The 21,864-nt window shown below is 48.0% G+C and overlaps 1 protein-coding gene across 1 annotated transcript in view; it reads right to left on the reverse strand.

Annotated features, from left to right (window-relative positions):
- Nucleotides 1-463: 463 nt before the first annotated feature.
- Nucleotides 464-21,864, reverse strand: part of LOC118769489 (putative methyltransferase NSUN7) — a 35,276-nt gene continuing 13,875 nt past the window's right edge. The window contains exons 6-12 of the mRNA XM_036516615.1: nt 19,919-20,132; nt 18,438-18,581; nt 17,829-17,930; nt 8,722-8,839; nt 6,720-6,843; nt 6,401-6,403; nt 464-1,285 (exon numbers count right to left, since the gene is read on the reverse strand). Of these exons, the coding sequence (XP_036372508.1) occupies nt 464-1,285; nt 6,401-6,403; nt 6,720-6,843; nt 8,722-8,839; nt 17,829-17,930; nt 18,438-18,581; nt 19,919-20,132 (1,527 nt within the window). The remainder of the gene's footprint in view (nt 1,286-6,400; nt 6,404-6,719; nt 6,844-8,721; nt 8,840-17,828; nt 17,931-18,437; nt 18,582-19,918; nt 20,133-21,864) is intronic.

Raw genomic sequence — 21,864 nt, forward strand, 5'->3', positions numbered from 1 at the left:
TGTACACATGGAAGCCAATGTCATGATGGAAAGGGGCATGTTGCCTCTGTTTAGACAGTTGTATGTGATTGGTACAGACATGTCAAATGAGGAATGTGGACCAATAAAAAGAAAGTCCTTATTCTGTGTAAAGAGAAGCGGGTCAGTCTTACCTACACTGGATCTCAACACGCTTTGTGATTCAACACCGCCCAGCTCTCAACGGCCGGGTTGGTACGCAGCCCGATTGACTGGTAGGTGGATGCATCTCCCTCGCAGTTCTAATGATTTGGAAGACCTCTCCGCCCCGCGCCCGGTCCGCGCCGCCCGCTCTGAGTCTGTGAGATTGCATCGTCACTCTCATCCCCGCCACATGCAGCAGCCTCACCGCGCCGCGCTGGCCGCTGGCAGACTGACCCTGGCAGCCAGGCCCTGACTCTGTGTCCCTCTGGCTGACGCGCTGGAGAGACACCGGCGGCCCGGGTCACATCCAGGGCCGCGGGTGCCACACGGCCGACGCCCTGTCCCTGCTGCCGCTGCTGCCGATGCTGGAGCGGGACAGCGAGGCCTGGGAGCTGCCACGGAAGCCGGGGTAGAAAAGGCTGGGAGCCTGTAGGGGCAGGGGGCTTCCTGTCTTACCACTGCCCAGGGAGCTGGAGCTGGGGAAGCTGACAGGGGGCAGGACCAGCTCCACGGGCCTCAGAACTTCCTGTCTGGCCTCCACGAGCCTCAGAACTTCCTGTCTGGCCTCCATGGGTCTCAGAACTTCCTGTCTGGACTCCGCTGGCCTCAGCACTTCCTGTCTAGACTCCATGGACCTCAGCACTTCCTGCCGGGACCCGGGCGGGGCTGGGGGGACAGGCGGGTTAGCTGGGCCCGCCAGGCCAGTTTTAGCAACAGGCTGGTTGGGTGCGGCCGGTCGCCGATAAGCAGGCTTCCTGGTGGTGTTGGTAACCTTGCCAGCGTTTTTGCGGGAGGGGCTGGTGTTAGCGTTTGCGGTGGTGGCCTTGGCGAGGGGCCGTCTGCGGGGGCTGTGTGTCTTGGCGGCCCCCCCAGACTGCTGCGGGGCCACGGTGGGCTCCGAGCTGACCAGCTTGCCCTCCCGGCTCAGGAACTCCTCGATTTGGGACTGCAGCTGGTTTCCGGAGGACGCGTGGGAGCGTACAGCGGGTCGAGAGGGCGTGGTCTGTTTCTTTCGCCGGCGTCTTTCCTTCTTCGGCGGGCGGCTCGGACCGATGCCATCCAGTAGACCCTTAGCGGCTGCCCTTGCCAGGATGTTCTGGACCGTCTCCGCCTCTGCAGGGTTCTGCCAAAAAAAGGAGTGTCTCTCAGACCCCAGACAGACAAACAGCATGATAAAAGCACAGGTGGTGCACTCACACAAGCACAGAAAGTGCTGTTTTTTTATTTCCTACATTTAACGTGTCTGCCAGAACACCACACAGCTGAATCACATAAAACTCAACCTGTCTCTCTCATAACCCAAGGCTTGTAAAAAAAAAAAAAAAAAAACCTTATCTAATTTTGATTAAATTGTAACCATCAGCAGCATTAATTTAAATAGCTCAGAAAATGAGCTGCTGTTGGGCGGGGGGAGGGGGGGGGGGCTGAAATGATGGAGATTTGAGAGCCTCTAATGCCTTTGAGGCAATCAGGGCAATTACTCAGAGCCAGCAGCAGGAATCAGAGCCACAGGTATGCGAGACATACCGCTGTTTTTTTTTTTCCTTCCTTCCGATTTCAAGGTCAATTTATTTTCATTCTTTGGAATAAAAGAAAGAAAAAACCCCACATATATCCAGCGCTTTGCTTTAAAATGACTCCCATTCTTTCTTATTACCGGAAAAGGGCAGAAATAAATCTCGACAATCAGCACCTGCTCTAACAGCAGAGTACGCTCACCTCAACGCAGGCCTTACTCTTCTAACCACCCCTGTAAATCTGTACAAAGGTAATTCTCTCAGTTACTGTGCTCTGTGAAAGGATGTAGAAGAAACGTTGTTGATTGCATCCGGACCCTGGGGGGTGCCACACAAGCAAATCAGTGGACAGCAGGAAGCTGAGATCCAGTGGCTATGACCTGAACTGAAGCCTGCGCTGTCTTTGCCATTGTGCACTGGGCCCTCCTTTCCTGGCAAATGCAAAACTGATTTGTTGGCCACATCTGTCGACGCTCACAGCGTGGTGACGTCAGCAGACTGCACTCAGGGCCGTTCTACTACAGACAAAATCAAAGTCCTTCCTGACAAGACACTGACTTCCAGCTGCCGCTAGAGTCCGATTCTGAGCGACCCACCGCAGGACGCGTTGCTGATGGCGTATCAGACAGAAGTCTCGGGTTCCCCATACGCAGGAGCTACTCCGTGAGCGCGGTCTGGTTCGTGTGGACTGTGCACGACCCCCCCCCCCCCCCACTCCGATCTGCAGCCCACACACTCAGACTAAAACCCTTTCAGAGCCTGAATAATTCAGATTGGATAAACAATATGGAAGAAGGTGGGTGTTTGGTGGAGGAGAGGAGGTCTTTAAGGTTATCTCGCTGATGGTTATGCCTGCAGACACGGCCTTGCATTATTCAGTGGGCCCGGCAGAGCCGCTGGCGGTATTTAGGACAGCGGTGGAGGCCGCTGAGAACGCTTCGCTGTGTCAGGATAGCGCTCTCTTTCTTTTAAAGGCTGCTCATGTTGTTTCGTTTACATTGTATTACTCTTTGTCATACAGCAAACGCTTTTCTCCAGAGCGACTTACACAGGTTACAGTCTTTACATTGTATTCATTTATACAGCTGGATATTTACTGACGAAATTCTGGGTTAAGTACCTGGCCTAGGAGTGCAGCCGTGGTCCAGCGGGGAATCGAACCAGCAACCTTTAGGTTACGAGTTCTGCTCCTTTACCACTATGCTACACTGCCGCCATGGCTTGTATAATTACAGGCTCTTCCAACAGGACGGTGATTATTTCTGAAATTTCAGCACCGTCAATTCACTGATAAATAAAAAGGATCAAAATTCATGCAATGTTGAGGTGCAGCAACACGGTTCGCAATGTAATTACTGGAGCGATTCACAGAAAGTGACAGGCATGCAAAGTTCAAACGCATCTCAAATGTTATAATAACAAATTAAATTTGATGCAGTTCATTCAGGGGAATTGATTCGTCCAATTAGGTGATAATTTGTACAATCAGATCCAATTACACCAAGTGAGATGCAGGTGAGGCTTCTGAATTTGAATCAAGCAGGGGACTTGACCTCCCCAGAGCAGTGGATTCTGGGACAGTTAGCAAGCTCAGGAGGATATGTGGGGGCTGTTAAGTTACTGTAACCACAGCACATATATTGCAGGATAAGCAACAGTGTTTAAATTGCTCTCACTTGCGTTTTATGACTGGGGGGATTGGAGATGTAGTCAGCTCTTCCAAACAGTTCCTTTGATAGTTAAATATTTCAGCTGCGACAGCCATGGAAACATTATTTTGGACAGTGACAGTGTGGTCTTTCACAATTTAATTCAACTATTAACAAGTACTTCATTTTTCGCTGACAGGAAAGATCTACAGAGGGCAAGAGGCCGACATATGTATCATTTTTGACACAGCCATAATGAATTTTCCTCTCATAAAAGTCGGGTTTGAGTTAAAAAAAAAAAAAAAAACCACAGTTACGCCACACCATAGCTTCGTCTGATTAAATTCGTGACTTTATTGCTGCCGGATCTGTGCGCCCCGCAAGCAGTGCCCAACAGGGCGCCATTTTGGGGGACTGTGCCCTCGATTAGGGAGAGGAGAGCAGAGAAACACAGACCCATCTCACCAGCTCGCTAGAGGCTGACACAAATATACACAGAACCTGCTGGCTCAGCCTAGCTCCCACCGCCCCAAGCTCCTTCACCCCCCCCCCCCCCCCCAGTGCAATAACACCCACTTTTACAGGCACCCTCAGGACAGGGTGGGGGGCGGGGGGCATTAAAGAGCCATATACTACATTCAGCTCACCTCCGCGGCATCCTTCAATGTGTTTATGGGCCACTGGTGCTGTTAAACAGAACATCGTAAAGCTTTTACAGGAACGCGGCAATTCAGATCTGAAATACACCTGCGCATGACCCTCCGGGTTAAGAGCTTTGGAAAATGACTGTTATACACAGATTGTAAGGCAAAAAAAAGGACATTCTTTTTTTTTACATTATATTTTAATTAATTTTTTAGAGGGGAAAACATTAAAAGGGGTGCTTTTCTGTTTCGGTTGAATAATTCATTTCAGTGGCTCGAGATAAGAATAATGCGATTCTCTATAAAAGTTCATATTGAATTATAATGGTTCTCATTCCATAAGACTGATGAGGAGGAATATCTGTTCTTTGGCCGTGTTATTAACAATGAGAAATTACGGCCAATTTAATCTACCGATCTACTTCTTCAGCTATTAAAATGCATAATTACTATAATCAGGCCAACTGAGCCAGTCTTCAAGGCTCCTTCACATAATCATATTACAGGATATTACAGTTATAGCCAAAAAGGCTGGCACACATCTCGACAGCCTTGAGTTGGACTGGAGAAACCTTGGAGAAGCTCGGAGGGCACTCTGAACATGGCCGCTCCCCTAGGCTGAGACACGACTGTACCCAATACGAATGCATTTGCATATTATTACGCAAACCAGAAAAGGAAATGCAGGCAAAAAAAGCCCACCCGTAACAGGATCATCTTAAAAGAGGTGAGAACCTCTGAACTGCAGCAGGCCTGCTTGTCCTTCTTGCAACAGACTCAGCATCATCATCATCATCATCATCATCACAGCTTTTCTTCATCATCGTGCTTCAGACAGGAGAAAGAGAAGGACAGCTCACTGGAAGAACTGCTGATGGTTTCTCCTACAGCGCCCACAGCTCGCCCTCATTCAGCTGACTAAAGAGGCTTGCGATACTTTAGTGAGCCCAATACCAGGGCTTGACACAGTGATAGATACAATCGCCGGGCAGAATCAGGAGCCTAGCTGTGCTGCACGGCCTGTTCTCATCATTAAAGTTATGTCTAAATGTTCCTGTACGTGTGTTCAATGCCGAGTAACTCTGTGGGGCCTCCTGCCCCAGAGGCACCTTGGAGGCTTTTTTTTTTTTTTACAGCTCCTTAAACACAGTGATTTGCTCTGCGCTAAATCCTAAATCCTAATCCTAGTAATGCCAGGATTTTAAAATGCCTTTTTACCTGCATGAGAATTTGATGTACTTGGCTAAAGAGGTTTCTAGTTCACTTGGTCCCTTACGCAGAGGAGCCAGCAGAGTCCCCATTAACCTCACAACACCCACACAGCGAGGGAGGAAGGAACAGCTTTACTGAGTTGGGAAAAGCTGAATCTCTTCATTATCCCTCACAGTTTACTGTACTGTACCTTGAAAGTTGGTCCCCTTACACTCTGATAACTAAAGGCATTCTTATATTTATAGCTTTTGTTATCAGTTTTTTTAATGCAGCCCTCTTTCAGAAACGGCAGTTAAACGTAAGGCTTGTCGCACTGTGGTAACCTCTGCGCTCACACATAAGCGCTGAAGGGTGACAAATGCAATCCTGCGATACTCTCATACACATCAAATGGCTATTTCTCATATTGCCAGTCACACAGTGCACTACAGTGGAGTGGGCACTCATTGGAGGGCAGGATTTATTCCGGCGATGTCATTTGAGCAACTCACAGGTGTATGATAAAACCCTAAGAGCACCTTGGCTGACCTATTCCGCCGGAACACAGCCAACTGTTCAGCTGCCGTGGGATACAAGTCATTGTCATTGCTAACGACGGGGCTTGGTTTCCAGCCCAGGCTGTTGGGTTCAGCATGCTCTTCAAAGCAAAGGCCTTTCCCACTGAGCCAACTCTGACTCTTCATGTTTATGTCTGGAATGAGTTTTCATATGCTTGAAAATAAGGAAATTAGCGTATTAGCTTGTGTTACGCAGGTCAGAGTAATGGCTTGCTTCAGAGAAATGACAGCCCAATGCTGAAAGATTACACAGCTGTGTAGAAAGGGGGTAAAGACCTCCTCTCTGGATGTAAATTGATGTTAATATCTGTATTCCCATCAGATCTGCAGTTGTGGAGAGAGCTGCTGTATGGAGCCACTGTGCTTCTTAAGTCAGGGGAGGTATTTTAAATGCTCTCTGAAGATCACTGCCTTGGCCTCCTTACTGAGGAGAAAAATGCAGCAACACATGAATAATAAAAGACACTCAAACCACTGAGACTGCTACACAACCTTTGAGATCACAGAGAGGCCGTATTAAAGGGCTAACGTGCTGTGAAAGTGACTTCTCGATCACACGCAAGTCCCGCGCGGTCTCAACGACAAGCGCGCGGCTTCAAAGCGGAATGTCACACGCCCCAAAACTGATCTACACCCGGACACCAAGCAGTGTGTCCCACGGGCTCCGTCCGGTGCTGAGTAAGGCCAGTCAAGACGGATCCCTGTGAGGATGCAAAAGAGGAAGGGGATCTGGAGACAATGCAGAATCTCTCCACCTGCACCTCTGCCAGCTAGCTTGCGCCTTGTCTGGCCAACTATTGAAACCTGCTCATGCAGCAAGTCTAATACTGTGACTCCACGTACGGCTTTTGCTTGTGCTGTACTCTGCCTCGCTTGTAAGTCGTTTTGGATAAAAGTGTCTGCCAGATGAATAAATGTAATGTGAATGTAAGCCGGGACGGATGTCTGAAAGAGGAAGACGGCGTGCCTCCCACCCACCTCCCTGGTCAGCACAGCCAGGAAGCAGCCATCGCTCTGCTCGGACGGCTCCATCTTGAAGAACCTCTCCTTGGCGCTCCCCTCCTCGGGCACCGCGCCTGAGGCCAGCGGCGGGACGCTCAGTCTGGGTGGACAGTCAGAACAGAACAGCACCACCAGCCTTAATGAGAAGCACCACAGGCCTGTGGGACTGCGCCAGGCAGCCCCCACACGGGGTAAAGACGGCTCCAAGACTCCCTGAAATTAGACGTCTCCTGAGAGACAATTACATTAGACGAAAAAGACTACGTGCGTACGGCACAGGCCTGGAGTCTGCCTCATTCAAACTGATCCCACTCTCGCTCTGATTCTAGTGCGTTTTCACCTCCTGTGGTGCAGTCTCACACACACCAAAAATACCAAATATAATGAAGTCGTATTCACAACAAAGTTGTGCTCTTTCTTTATTATATTCCCCTATAATGGACTTTTTTTCTGTTAGCACCATACATGTACAAAAAGATGTGTATAAACTGCAAAGAGAATACATGAATAATTTCAATTATTAATAACGTACATGTTGGTCATGTTTCTGACAGATTTAATTGCCTTGCCATATTTTGAAGAAATGTTCTACATTTCTCAATGAACTATTGCTAATGAAATTAAGTTATCTAACTATCTAAAACTAGAGATGACAACTGCTTAAAGAGGGAGGCGAGACTTGATCTGTAACATCAAGCTGACCTGATTCTCACTGTCTCTTTCTATTTCAATTCGTTACTAAATTATACGCAGACAATGTTGTGGGAAACACTGCCAGATTCAATTAAACAAACTTTATTCATTTAAATAGGTCTCCTTTGGTACAAAGGCCTCCCTCCTTGTTTTTCTCCGGCAACGAGGGATTTTATGTTCTCGGTCTGGCAACCCGGCGCCACAGCGCTCTTTTTCAGAGGAGGGAAATAACTTTTTTTTTTTTTCCTGAGACACAGATTGCACTTCAGGACCACCGCGCTGTGAAGCAATCACTAAGGGAGTTTGGTAAGACAGGCCCGGAGTGAGACGGAGATAGAGAGAAAAGAGGACGGCGCCTCAGCTGAGTGAGAGGTGTTGATATTGGGGTAGCAGCCATGAAACAGCATCGGCGCCTAATCCAGATTTCTGTCCTCTTCGGTCTGCGTCTCCCCATCTCCGAGGATCACCTCCGGGACCCGCACCGCAACTTCGTCAAGCGACCGCTGTTATCGCATTCTGACAGGGCATTCCTCCGTGGAGATCAGATCCTGAATTCGGAGCATGTAGCACGCACTTTCAACATAAAAAGAAAACCTAAGACAAAAACCTACGCGGCATTTCAGCAGCCAGTTGGCATCCCTGCATTTGCTCTTTGTCTTTGGCATTTTAAGCAGGGATTTTTGTGTCACTGGCAAGCTGGGTCTTTCCATTGTTCCCCCTGCTGAAAGCAGTGGAAGGCCTTATGCCTTATGCGGTGCGTACAGTATGCAAACTAATCCATTCTGACACAGCACATTGAGCTACGCTCCTCATGCTACATCCTCACATAGATCTACAGGGCACCTAACTCCAGAGGCTCTGTGATGCCAGCACTGGTAATATCCTGTGGGAGGGCTCAGAGTCGGTGGAGAACATGTTAGTATGGATCACAAGGATAATAAACTGAGTCTCACTAAATTACTTCCAATAGTCCCTCTTCCAATAGTGTACATGTAAGCAGCGGTAATAGATCCTCTCCTTGTGTCTGGTATATGACTTTGCCATTTCATCCATCTCAGCACAACGTGGGGGGGTCATTTCATTCCCATGACAACCATAACGACGGCGACAATCTTATCTTGGACCCGCAATCTCAGAGCCATTCGCTACTTCTGCTGAAAGGAAACCACACAATATAACCACTCATTGTCTACACCTGTAGTGATGTATGAGAAATCTCTAATGGCCTCACGGGCATTGCCGGCTCTTCTGAGCGCCCCTTGACCTGGGAGGCTGGAACAGTTACCTGTATGGCTGTTGCTTGGGTCCCTCCACCCCTCTCTCCAGCGCCCTCAGCACCACGTCCTCGTTCTCCTCGCGGTAGATGGAGCACGTGCAGTACACCACCGCCTGCACCTTCGGGACTGCGGAGACAACGACACTTATGACATTGCGGCTTGACTGATGTCATAATCAGAACATTCTCTCTGGTACAGCAAGTGTTCTAAGCGGCGGGAGGTAGCACAGCCATATGAGTTCCACATCCCATGACAGGGAAAACGGAAGATTTGAACAGTGTATAAGCAACTGAGCTTACGACCAGAGGGAAGCAGGATCAAATCCAGGCTGGGGATGTTACCTTAATTAAAGTTCTCAGTCTGGACTTTTACAGCAAACTTCCAGCAGTATAAATGGATAATATATGCAAGCTGCCTCAGAAAAGGACATCTGCTAAGCAAATGAATGATGGCACAGCCTTGAGCAGGGATACTGAATTCAGCTTCTCCCATCAGCACGTTCGTTGGAATGACATGGACAATGGAAGGAATGTTTTATTCATATTCTCAGGTATTGATGTTAACAGATAAAAACACGAATACAAATTGCTTCATGTTTATTTACGCTTTCATCAGCCCACAGTTAGCACATATTAAGGAGTGAGAAGTTTCCAGGTTTCCCAGACCCATGACACACGATAAAACTCCCAACTTGTGATTGGCTGTCATATTTCAACAAACTGGAGTAATGAAAAGTAGATGGAGGAGGCAGGGTTATTGCAAAATAAAAGAAATAATTTATTGCGAGGACAAATAATTACAAAAAACAGTGCTTATTTGATTTTTTTTTCCATTTGTTTTCTGTGATGCTAAATCAATAAGACTGACAACAGGGGGGGGGGGAACTGGATGCAAACTATTCCCCTGTGTCCCATTTCCACGAAAATGAATGCTTCTAATATAGACAAAACTAACACGCTCATCAGAGCAGTACAACTGTTTATATTCATATCAAATGTGTAATACACTTGTCTGGATAACTAATTACCATTTTATTGTTTGTGAATCTGTGCCTCTATTGATTTCATCAAAACAATAATAATACAAAGTGCTTTAGTATAATGCATAATGTTTCTACATTAGTGCTCGATAGCTCTAAGTCTTGCTGTCTCCAGGGCTATAAGCCATGTCTGCTTCAGACAGCACAGCAGGACTTGTAGGACAAACCCAGCCTCATGCAGACTCAGACCCGGGAAATGACACACACACTTCACCACGCCGCAGTAGATTCTCAACAAAACCAAGGGAAAGTGTTTAGTTGTGCATTCTAAGCATTCATAAATCAGCCAGCTGACAGACTCCCTTCCACTGCACTTTACTTAGGGTGCGATTGGTAAAACTGAATCTCAGTGAACTCCCCCCCCCCCCCCCCCCAGTGCTCATTTTCTTTGCTTTTCCAGAATAAAATTAACCATAATTTTTCATTTTCAAATCAAATCAACATGTTGTATGACACCAGCGAGGTAGACATGTACTCTGCTTTCAGAGATGGGCCCAGATGTCTTTTCAGATGCCTCTTCTCCATTCAGATATGTACTACATGCTACTGCAATGTCAAATGCAAATTATACTAAACAGCTCTGCATGTAGTAAAATGTGAGTGAAGGACAAAGGAGGCCAAGCCATGGCTGCGTTGGACATGTGACTCATACATACAGTCTGCTGCTTCATCAATGGGCTTCCCCTGCAGTTCAGTTTTAAAATCCCAGCTTGAAGTAGCACACTATATATATTACATTATTCATATGCTAAAATCATTTTTAAAAAGCTAGATTTTTCTATGCCTTTGACTAAACCTATGCCTTTTCAAAGAAAATCAGATACTTTTCCCAACGGCTGTGTTCCGCCCGGGAGTCGAACAACAAACCCAGTTCCTTCCCACTACCTTCTCCACTGTCACCATTATCACCTTGAGGCCTTATCAGTCTGTGGTCACAGCACTGCCTACCCTGTGACAATTTCCTTCCGTTATTTTTATTTGTTCTTCCAAGGGCTCAAGCCCCAACTTGCCACTGACGGGAACTGTAAGCGCACCTTATCATCCAGTTATCAGGAAGGTGACACTTGTACCTGTGTGAGACGCACTGCGTGAGTGGCAACAAGGGCCCCCCCCTCCCCCACCCCCGGGTGTGGCCACCTCTCCCCACACCTCCTTTCACCACAACTTGTTCAGGGAGTTGCAGGTTCAAATCCCACACGGGGTCCTGCTGTCATACCCTTGAACAAGATACTCAGCCTGAATTGCTTCAATAAGCACCCAATTGTACAACCGGATAATACGTAAAAATTTATGTTAATCCAACTGGATGAGGGATTCAGCCACACTGATAAATAATGTAACTCGATATGAGTCTCAGCTGAATAACAGTCCATGCGTTCAGTCAGCACAGGACAGACACTGTAAACATCTTATGAGTTCCTGTCTGAGTTCCTGTTTCACACGTAATACATACTGATATGATTGAATGGTCACTATGAATGGTAGTGACCCTTAAAAATATCATATACCATAGACCATCACCATGCACCACCAAGATAAGACAAACACAGGAGATATAGTACATATTTTAGAAAGGGCTGCATTGTCACTACCCGACAGAACACACAACCGTGCTCATTGATGCCAGGTTCTCTGTAGATTTATTTCCTGCGTTTGTTGACTTTTCTTGTGTGCAATCCACCAAAGCTTATCGCAGCTATCTAACTCAGCTCTATGATTCATGGAGATAAACTCCAAACCTTCACATGAAGTTGTTTGGAGTGGAAGTCACCTCTGAGGGAGAAAGGTTTATTTGTTGTATTAAGTTTGTATTACCTACATGGTGCACCTAAGATCATGCACAACCTCTGCAAATTAATTCCATCTTGGGTATTTTTTTTCTCCTTTCTAAACACAGGGACTCCACCCCGCCTCAACGCATTTCTATTCCCTACAGTATACCTCAACATGCATTCTGCTACCACGACTGTGAGCAAACATAGAGCTACAAACATCCACAGGATCTCTCATTTACATTACACTCATTTAGCATATGCTGTTATCCAGAGTGACTTCCAGCACAGCAGAACAGAACTGCATCCATTCAAGTTGAACGAGCAACAGTGTCAGACCAGGCTAACAACACTCCCAGACCAGTGAGTGTGAGCACAACACTATTCAAGCCCTACCATAAGTTAGCTTGTGCAACCTGTCCAGACAGCCTAGAAACTAAGGGATTTTTTTTTAACTGTCCACCATGCAGACAAGATGCACTCTGCTTTCCTGCGGCGCATCGGTTTCAGATATAACCCACTGTCAGGGCTCCGCCCCCCTAGCCGTGGTGTTTTTGTTTTTTCCCTGTCCATGTGCTTTTTGTTTTTCCTTGTGTTCCAGCCCCGCCCCGCTCCCCGCCTGGTCCCCGCCCTCCTGATTGCCCCATTACCTTCACCTGCCTGCCTGCCCACCTGCATCCCATCTCCTCATCAGCCCAGCCCTATTTCTACCCTGCTTGTTCCTGTCTTGTTTGCCAGTTCGTCTCAGCGTTTTCGTACCTGTTTCGTTCCCGCAGTTTTTTTTGGATTTCTGTATTCTCCGTGCCTGACTCTGCCTGCCCTTCGTCTTCGTTTTCTGCCTGCCGTTTTGTCCCTTTGCCTGATTGTTTGCCTGCCTGGTTCCTGATCCTGCCTGCTTCTGTTATTGACCCTGCTTTTGTCCACGGACTGCCTTCCGGTTTTCGACCCTGCCTGCTTTTGGTTTCGCTACGTTCCTGCCGTCATTAATAACCCCGCCTCAACCTGAAGCTCTCTTGGTCTGCGACTGAGTCCCTGCCTGAGTCCTTACACCCTCATTCTCCAGGCAAACAAACAGTTCACAGATTCACTTCAGTGAAAGACAGCACAAGGAGTCCGAAGCCGTTGCCAGTACACCTGCAGTCTTTTTCCTCCCGGTGCGTTATTGTACACGTCTTTTCCCATGATGCTATTGTTAACCGAATCCGTAATGAGTCCTGGCCCCACTAAAGCGCACCCACTGCAGGGGGATGCTATGAATAACTTGCTAAAAGCAGGGGTGTGCACACAGCTCTCTGCAGGAGGCCTGAATGAAGGACGACCGCCAGCCTGGGGAAAGGCACCTGTGGGTGCCCCCGTCTGGCCAAGAGGCCCCCCTCGCCCCTGACAGGACAGACAGCCCCAGGCTGCAGTGCGCCGGTATCCCTGCGCTCTGCTGGGCAGCTCTGAGAGAGAAAGCCTCAGCTTCACCCGACCCAGCGGACACGAGCGTTCTGCCTCTCATCCATTATGAAATACACACCGGACTGCTGCACTAAAGGAGCACTATGTGGGGTCTGAGATGTAGCCACACACCCGCACGCAAACACACACACACACACACACCCGCACAAAAACACACACACATACACACCTGCACACACACATACACACACCTGCACACACACACACACACACACACACACACACCCGCACGCAAACACACACACACACACACACACCCGCACAAAAACACACACACCCGCACGCAAACACACACACACACACACACACACACCCGCACAAAAACACACACACCCGCACGCAAACACACACACACACACACACACACACCCGCACAAAAACACACACACATACACCCCCACACACACACACACACACACCCGCACACAAACACACACACACACACACACACACACACACACACACACACACACACACACACACACACACATGCTGTATTCGCCTCCACATAAACATGTATGTATGTAAGGACGAACAGAGGTTGTGACATAAGTGCATCTGCTGTTTGGCTGCGATGAGAATACCAGTGTCTCACACCACAAACCTACCCAGAATGCTGTTCGGCGCTAACCTGCAAGGACAAGGAGAGACACTCAGCGCAGGCTAATGCGAACATCAGTCAGCACTGCTTGAGCTGTGCGTCTCTCTCTGGGTATTTACACGCAAGCAGCAGCTGAGGAAGTCATTACTCCACTCGGAGAAGTCGCCTTCCTGACGGTAATGAATGACCCGCACCGGGGAGAGAGGGATTTTTCACTTTGACAAAACAGCACCACTGGAGCTAGTCCTTAAAAAAAACACCCGGTCCCTAATGAGAAAAGCGTGTTATGCTTCTGTGGCTAACCTACCGAAATGCTAGTGATGCTTCACCCAAGGCAACACTTCTCATTCATAGCGCCGAGTGTGGAATGGATGAACGCATTCAAAATGCCCTTTGAAATCACAACTATGTCATACTCCACACCTTACACCTTACGCATGGCCAACTCCCACCTCCCAGCGCATTTCAGCGGACAAAGGACCGCAGCTGCAAAGCAAGCGCATTGTAAAGCTCCAGTACATCGACTTGCTGTGATCGATACACACCTGCCTCTAATTACGTGGATATTAATGCGTTTTCAGCAGTAACATTTCAGATCAATGCATATTGGTTTCTGATTAGCAATAACCCGCTGGCTGACATCCATCAGACACCCAGCCGTCTGTCACGGCCCCGATTTTATGGGATGGAAATATGTCCAGGCGTGCGATTGAAAACAGCAATGGTTTATGGGATGTATCCAACATCCTAACAGACTCTTTATAACTCATTTCAAAATGTGGCATTGCAATAAATAACATTTCCCCATTTTCCTCGTAACGTTTCCAGCTATTCGGCCCTTCTTGTGAGTATTAGCATTTTTAATAAAATCAGAGAGAATCGAGAGGATCGCGGGGGGAAAGGAATAATTATAAGAATGCCGACCGCGCTGAAATTAATGTATTCAAATAGATTAAAAAATAGGTTTGATTTTAATCAGCTGGGTTCCCCCTAAATCAAATGCGCATGGGGGGGGTCCGGCCACCGGTGCAGGCAATTAATGGCTTTTCATTTCTGCATCGGGAGCAGGAGGGGCTGTCACCCGCCGTCTCATTTGGGAACATATTTCTTCATCTAAAATATCTTTTATCGGATAAATGTAGTCATTTCCCTCATTTTTTTCCCCCTCTCCTCTATCAAACGTGCAATCCAGCATGAGATGTGCCTCTGTTCTGCTCTGACTGAGCCAGGATGACAGTGCCGCGGTTTTGAGTGATGGGACATGAGACTGATGGCCACTGTAAACCCTGGACAGCGATACACGTATGTGATATACGCTGGCGAACGTTCCCGCCTCTCTGCGGTCGCGTCCCAGCCGGTGACTGGCGGGGGATCGGGCGCCTGCTCAGCCCTGATAAGGCCCCAAATCGCGGACGCTAAAACCACCCACCCTAACAAAAGGGCCCCTCTCTAAGCAGTGAAAAAGTGACCTTAAAACAGCGCCGCAAACATAGCGCGCCAGGCAGCACCAATCCATCCATCAGCGGCCCAGACCGGATCAAAGGAAAGCAGATGGGGACGGCTATTGTGCTCCCCACTTATGAGCGGTCCCTGGCTGCCGGCGCTGGACTTTCTGCCGTTTTTTTTTTTTCCGCCTGGTTTCAGCCCGCGCTTGGCTAACGACTCCGAGCTGCTGGGAGAGAGGGAGAGCCCGCCATCAGAGAGCCAGGCTGTAAATGGGTCACTGTGAGATACTGCTGCCCGTGTGAGAACACAGCACAGAGCGGGGGGACTCCTTTTGAGAAAGAGGAAAAAAAAAACGGCCATCGTGCCGTTGCATCTTTTGTATCTGGGCAGAGAGTACAGAGAGACAAAAGAATGATATAAGACAGCAGGGGTGAGAGACAGAGAGAGGGGAGAGAGAGAGAGAGAGACAGAGAGAGAGAGAGACAGAGAGAGAGAGAGACAGAGGGGGGGAGAGAGAGAGAGAGGGGAGAGAGAGAGAGAGAGACAGAGAGAGAGAGAGACAGAGAGGGGGGGGGGAGAGAGAGAGAGACAGAGAGAGAGAGACAGAGAGGGGGAGAGAGAGAGACAGAGAGGGCGAGAGGGAGAGAGAGAGAGAGAGAGAGAGAGAGAGAAAGAAACAGTCTGCAGACAAACACTCTCTCTCACACACACACACACACACACACACACACAGTTTATCAGCTTGCTGTTTAGCAGGTACCCCCTCCCCCCTTCTCCAGTAGCTCTTTCGGGAGGCTGCCTTATCACACTGTCAATACATCTCACTCTACTGTTACTATGCAAGACTGATTGCCGTTTCCCCTTCCAATGGACGCGTTTAATGTAAAACAGGTCTACCAGCATTGAGCGCCGGGGAATCGATAAGAGGACCAGCTCACCGGTCTAACGTGAGCGTTATTACTCAGGTAAGTGCAGGGACTGACTCAATAGTGATGCAATGTCAAGTCCATCACCATTAAAGGCCGTTACAGCCTGCCTGTACTATTCACTGAAACAGATAACAGGGCTTATCGTTACCTTTCGGAACAGGTGTGGCATTCGTCTGCGTCTCTGAACATGTGCTTTGTGTCTTTTTACGGCCAATTACCTTCTGAGATTTGTGTTCACTGCCTCTAGCAGACAGGAATACCCACAGACTGCTTCAAATAACGTGGGGCTCAATGCTCAGTTCTTTCAAACAGAAAATAAATCTATTAAAGTCTTCTACTCCTTCTACTACTACTCAGAGCTACCGTCACTGTTCCTCACGTAGCAGATCCAGACATAGATCCACAGCCTGCACATCAGACTCTCAAAGTGCCCTCTTTCTGACTGTCACAGAGCCTGAAGACTCCCGTCTTCAGGAACACACAACCAGGGTAAATGCAGCAGCCTGACACTTTGAGAAAAGCCCCTCCAGGCGCCCGCCCCTCCCTTCCCACAGATTAAGGGGTTTAAATTTGTGGACAGCCCGCTGAGGGCACCCTGCTGCCTCAGTGACACGCCAGTGCACAGGGCGGCGGGGTGGAGGGTTGGGGGGGGTCCTGCTCGCACCCAATTACACCCTCCAGCTGGCCGCCCCATCCCTCCATCAGCCGACTTGTCCCCGCGGCTGCCGGCTCTCACGCAGACAGCCTCCACAGTGCGGGAGATCCGTCCCTGAAGTCGTAAAGCTGGGGAGAAACTCAAGATTATTACTCTGCAGAGAAAGTGGGGTGGGGGGGGGGGGGGGGGGGGAGTGGGCGAGGGGCGGGGCTGAGGAAAGCAGGGACTGCACGTTCTGAACACAATGTTCACACGCTCTGACAGGCGAGCGGGGAAGGCTGAATCGAAGTGGACGACTCCCCTTTTTCCCGGGAAGAAAAAACCCATTACCGCCCGTCTGACAGGAGCGGCATCAATTATCCATGCAAATCTCCAGGCTGTCGGCCCCGTTACCCTGGGTCCGGGCTGGGGGGGGGGGATGCAAGCGAGAACGAGCGGCCCGAGGGGCTCGGCGGAAACGCAAAGAGAGCACCGCCGCGGAGCCGGGAGAGTCGCACGGCCAAATTAGGAAGCCGTGCATCCTGGGTTCTCACACGGTACTCTTACACGGTTCCTCTGGGGTTCCCCGGGCGGACAGGTCCCTGCGAACTGCATCCTCACCGCAGACGCACCACAGGTGCGTCACTGTGCTGCTAAGCGCTTCCAGCTGACAGTGCCTGGTATAGAACAGCTTCCCACTTCACAATGCCTCGGCATAAGACAGCACACTTCTCTTTTAATAAGCACGGCGTGGGACTTTTGGAGGGGAATGAATTAAAAAAAAAAAAAAAGCTTCATCACAAACTCAAAGTGCTGGATTTGCCTGTATGCTGGCTTTGAATACACTTTCCTTTTTTAAGCACGTCAGAAATGACAATTCAGCTCTACTCTTAACAAAAAGAGCTGCATATTGAACCCCAAATCCTGACATGATGGTGAATTCACACAGGCCAAACTGTAGAGGTATAACAGAGACAGCTGTCTGCACATTGCACTACAAATGTACATTTAAACCTTGCACAGCACAAGCTTTTGGCTTCCTTTGCAAATGTTTGTGTAAGCCACATGCCAGACAGGAAATAAAGAGCTTCGTTACAGAAGATACAAAGACATCTTTAATAACAGGAAAAAACATGCTCTGATTTATCCTTATATGAGAAAACCTTCCTTCTTTGGCCTGACATTTTCCTTTAACATAGATGTGCCACCCACCACACCCCCCCCCCAGCTTACACTTCAGAGCATGTGTGAGGTCCCTTGTCTGGCTGGCCACCAGCTCGTCCAGTTTAGCCGGCGTTATCGAACCCTGGGACAGGTCCCGCAGCAGGTCAGCATCTGAAACACATTCATCACGAGTGTCAGCTGTCTCAGCACAGACAGAGCCTATCGATCCAGGCTAACTTAGGGAGGCTGGACTACCAGCGCCACCATCTGAATATCGGCTGTTCTCTTGCTCCTTCACGTGCCCTTTCGCCCTCCCCTGCGTCTGTTTGATTTAAAGCAAACCAACGGCAGCCTTAACCATGACCTCTGCTTCAGTGCATATACAGCTGTGTAAAAGGGGTCACAAGGCAGAAAACTTAGGCGATGTAAGTCATCAGAGATGAGGAAGTCAGCTCAGCTAAAAAGTAAGTGCAATGATAAAGCTCTTTCTGATTTAAGTCTTGCATGGCTTTTTACCAGACTGTGTGACATCAATGTCTATGTGCTTAATGTGCCATTTCTATATGTCACAAAACTGCAGGCAGGAACAGAACAGAGAAACAGAGAAGAAAAGAGGAGGAGCTTGTATGGAGTTCCGTGGGGGTGGGGATAGGGGCGGGTCCAGGGGCGGGGTCATACTTCCGTTCTCGCTGAGGATGTACTCCACAGGGTTGCTGAGAGCGGAGGCGGAGCACTGGGGCATCAGCAGGACCACCCGGACTTTCTGCATGTGGGCGTCCCACTCGTCCATCTCCAGGAAGCTCTCAGCAAGCAGCTTCACATCTGGGGGGAGGGGAGGCAGCGTGGCATAGCGGTAAGGAGCAGGACCAAAAGGTTGCTGGTTTGATTCCTCACTGGTGCACTTATGCTGTACTCTTGGGCAAAATATTTCACCCAGAATTGCCTCCATAAATATCCCGCTGTATAAATGGATAACATGTTAAAATCATGACCTATGTAAGTCGCTCTGGATAGGAGTGTCTGCTAAATGATAATAATGTAATGTAATTTAATGCATGAGTGACTCAAAACCCATAAGGTAACAATTCAGAAACAAACCAACAAGCAAAGAGAAGCCTTTTCAAGCTGTATAGCTCAAAAAAGATGGCTAAGAATTTCCTATTTGACTTGGGAACTACTGATATTCACACCCCAGCAGGAAGGGGATGAGTATGAAATAAATCATCCACCAATTAACAAATGAGCCTGCTGAAACGACCCACACCGCACTGCAGAGCATTTGACTTCCCACGGACCAGGGGCCACCGGTAAAGACTTCACCATGTGACTTGGTGGGGTCAGGAGTTTAAATTCCATCAGCTTCGTCAGGCATTAGGGAGTACATCTGAGAGAGAATGGACACAGATTCCAGTTCCTGTAAATTGCACTGGGTAAAAAGGTCCACAGCATGAATATATAATCATGTATTATTAATCCCGCCACTGCCGCCTCCCACAGCGCTGCCCGCTGAAAGAGCCGTTTCCATCTGATTGAGCCCGATGGACACGAAACCGAAATATAAATGTGCTATATGAACCTGGATGAGGTCGGAGCAGCGCTGCAATACTGCGGAGCCGTTTTTCCCAGCATTCCGGTTCATTTCAGCAACGTTCCCGCAAAATAGGCTTACTGATCCCCCATTGTACCAGGATCGACATCGAATCTGAACCTGAACGGATCTAATGTCTATATATCTATATACATTACATTGCAGGCATTTAGCAGATGCCCTTATCCAGAGCAACTTACATTGGTTACAGTTATAGCTACCTTTAATGTAGGACTAATGTAGGAGCAGGGACTTTAGACATTAAACAGTAATGTAACACAACTTAAATACTCTGAAAGCTTGATAAATCAAAAAAGCAGAGATAGGATTAAGGACAGACTAGGGACTGATATCACTTGTGATTGCGAATGAGAATTTCAGTTGAATTCACTTGAGAGAAACAGAAAACAATAACCCCGTGCTTCAAGACTACGTATGTGAAGACAGAGTGTCAGTCTTTACTTTTCTAACCAGCACTGACAATAGAAGAAAGCATTCTGTAAGGTACAACAGGAATACAGCTACAGTCCTCCTTCTCCCAGCCAGAGAAGTAGAGACCACTCCCACATACTTTTACACCCCATGCTCGATAAGACCGCATGAAGCTCCTCCCTCTGGGCGGGGGACCAGTCGTCTCCACAGACGAGGACGCTCCCTGAGGTGGGGGCCGTGAGGGCAGCCATGTGGGCGATGGTGAGACCCGAGAAGGAGCCGGCCATGAGCACATCGCTGTCCTGGGCCAGTAGAGGGCGCACTGAGTTTGGGGCCAGGCTACGAGACTTGTCCTGAGGATGGAGTAAAGAAGAAGAGAATCTGATCAAATTGAAGAATTTAAGTCGTTACACACTGCCCTTTAACTTTGCACTGAGCTTTCTCTTTAAGACAGCTGTACCACAAAGACAAACATACCACCAAGGAGAGGCTTAAAGAGAAAAGGTAAATATGAAACGTTAACAGTCAACTAGACAATTCATACTCATATTAATTAAAAATTTACATGAATAATCATGATGATAGATAATGACAGATGTGGAGAAGCTAACTGATGCTTCTCCACTGTCCCTTCGTTCCTAAAATAAACACAGGGAGATCGCTAAGCATAGCGAGTGTGCTCAGGCGTACGATGGGTGCCTCACTAGTTGCTAGCCGGTTTCCTACAGCACAGTAGTTCAGTACCGTATAATGTGGTTCCGAATGATTTTCGGGTTTGGTTTTCAGTCCATTAAACAATACTCCTCCAGTTATCGTTATATTCAGTTATAGTACTTGTTACGTTTTGTTTAATTTTGCAGTTTAAGTAGGTACCGTGTACATTGGTTGTCTCTCTCTCTCTCTCTCTCTCTCTCTCTCTCTCTCTCTCTCTCTCTCTCCCATAAATGATGGCAGTATCAATTAAACCATAAAGAACAGCTGGATAGTGGACAGTTGATAGTCCTGCCAAAAATCGTAAATAAGTAACTTACATGCCACTGATAATTCTCATCAACATTTATTACGAGGTTATTAATAGTCTATAACTATGTTGTTAACCCATTTACCAAGTAGCGAAGTATATCTAACCAAATTACAGAGAGAGAGAGGGACAGAGAGAACAGAGAGTTCTCTGTGAACAGAGTGAGAATTTAGCACATTCACAGTCATGCCCAGACTAATGATTACTCTCATCTGGAACTTGACCTTGAAATTGAGAATGACTTGAATCAGACTGAGTGGTTGCCTCTGAAACACAACCTGGGGCCCTAAGAAAAAAGCCGAAATTAGAGGAAGAATCTGGGTTGGACTGAGTGACTCAGAGTGAAATTGAGCAAAGCGTCTGGATTTTCAGCGTACAGCTAAGGCAAATTCAAGCGTTTTTTCACGCATGCATGTGCTTGGCACAGCTGTCTTTGTAGAACAACCTCTGTTGGGCAAAAACTTGGTGCAAATAGTGGGAGAAGACTGTAATGAAAATTATGAACTGCGAAAACTGTGTTTAAAGTTGAGTCAAGGATTAGGGTAACGTTGAGGTGTAATTTAATCCATCAGAATGTAACACAAACTCAGAGTGGAGAGGCTCACCGTGAAGCTTGTTGAAACCTGCCTGCATCTGAGCTCTGCTCAGGACAAATGAGAGCATCCCACAGACAGTGAAAAGATGTGTGTGTCAGTCCTGTTATCTCGAGCTGAGAGGAAGTGAGCTGTGCTTAATTGAACAGACAGTAACCTCACGCTGTGTGTACAGTGGCAGCATGTGGAGTCCCAGAGGGTTACGGGTTTGAACCCCTGGGTGCTGCACCTTTGAGGAAGATACTTTACCACAACAATCCCAGTAGATCTTCAGCCATGTAAAATGGATTGATGAATATGTGCAAGATGCAATAAAATGCAGTACGAATGCATTCCTCCCAGCTCAGTTGACATTTTTAGTGCTCAAAACTTAAAAAAACAGCATAAAAGCAAAAAAAAAGTGCACACATCCCTGAATGCGTGTGATATACTGTACATGTACATTACAGGCTTCCTATAATGACTGATGAT

Source organism: Megalops cyprinoides, chromosome 22, assembly GCF_013368585.1.
Source record: "Megalops cyprinoides isolate fMegCyp1 chromosome 22, fMegCyp1.pri, whole genome shotgun sequence".
Classification (NCBI taxonomy): domain Eukaryota; kingdom Metazoa; phylum Chordata; class Actinopteri; order Elopiformes; family Megalopidae; genus Megalops; species Megalops cyprinoides.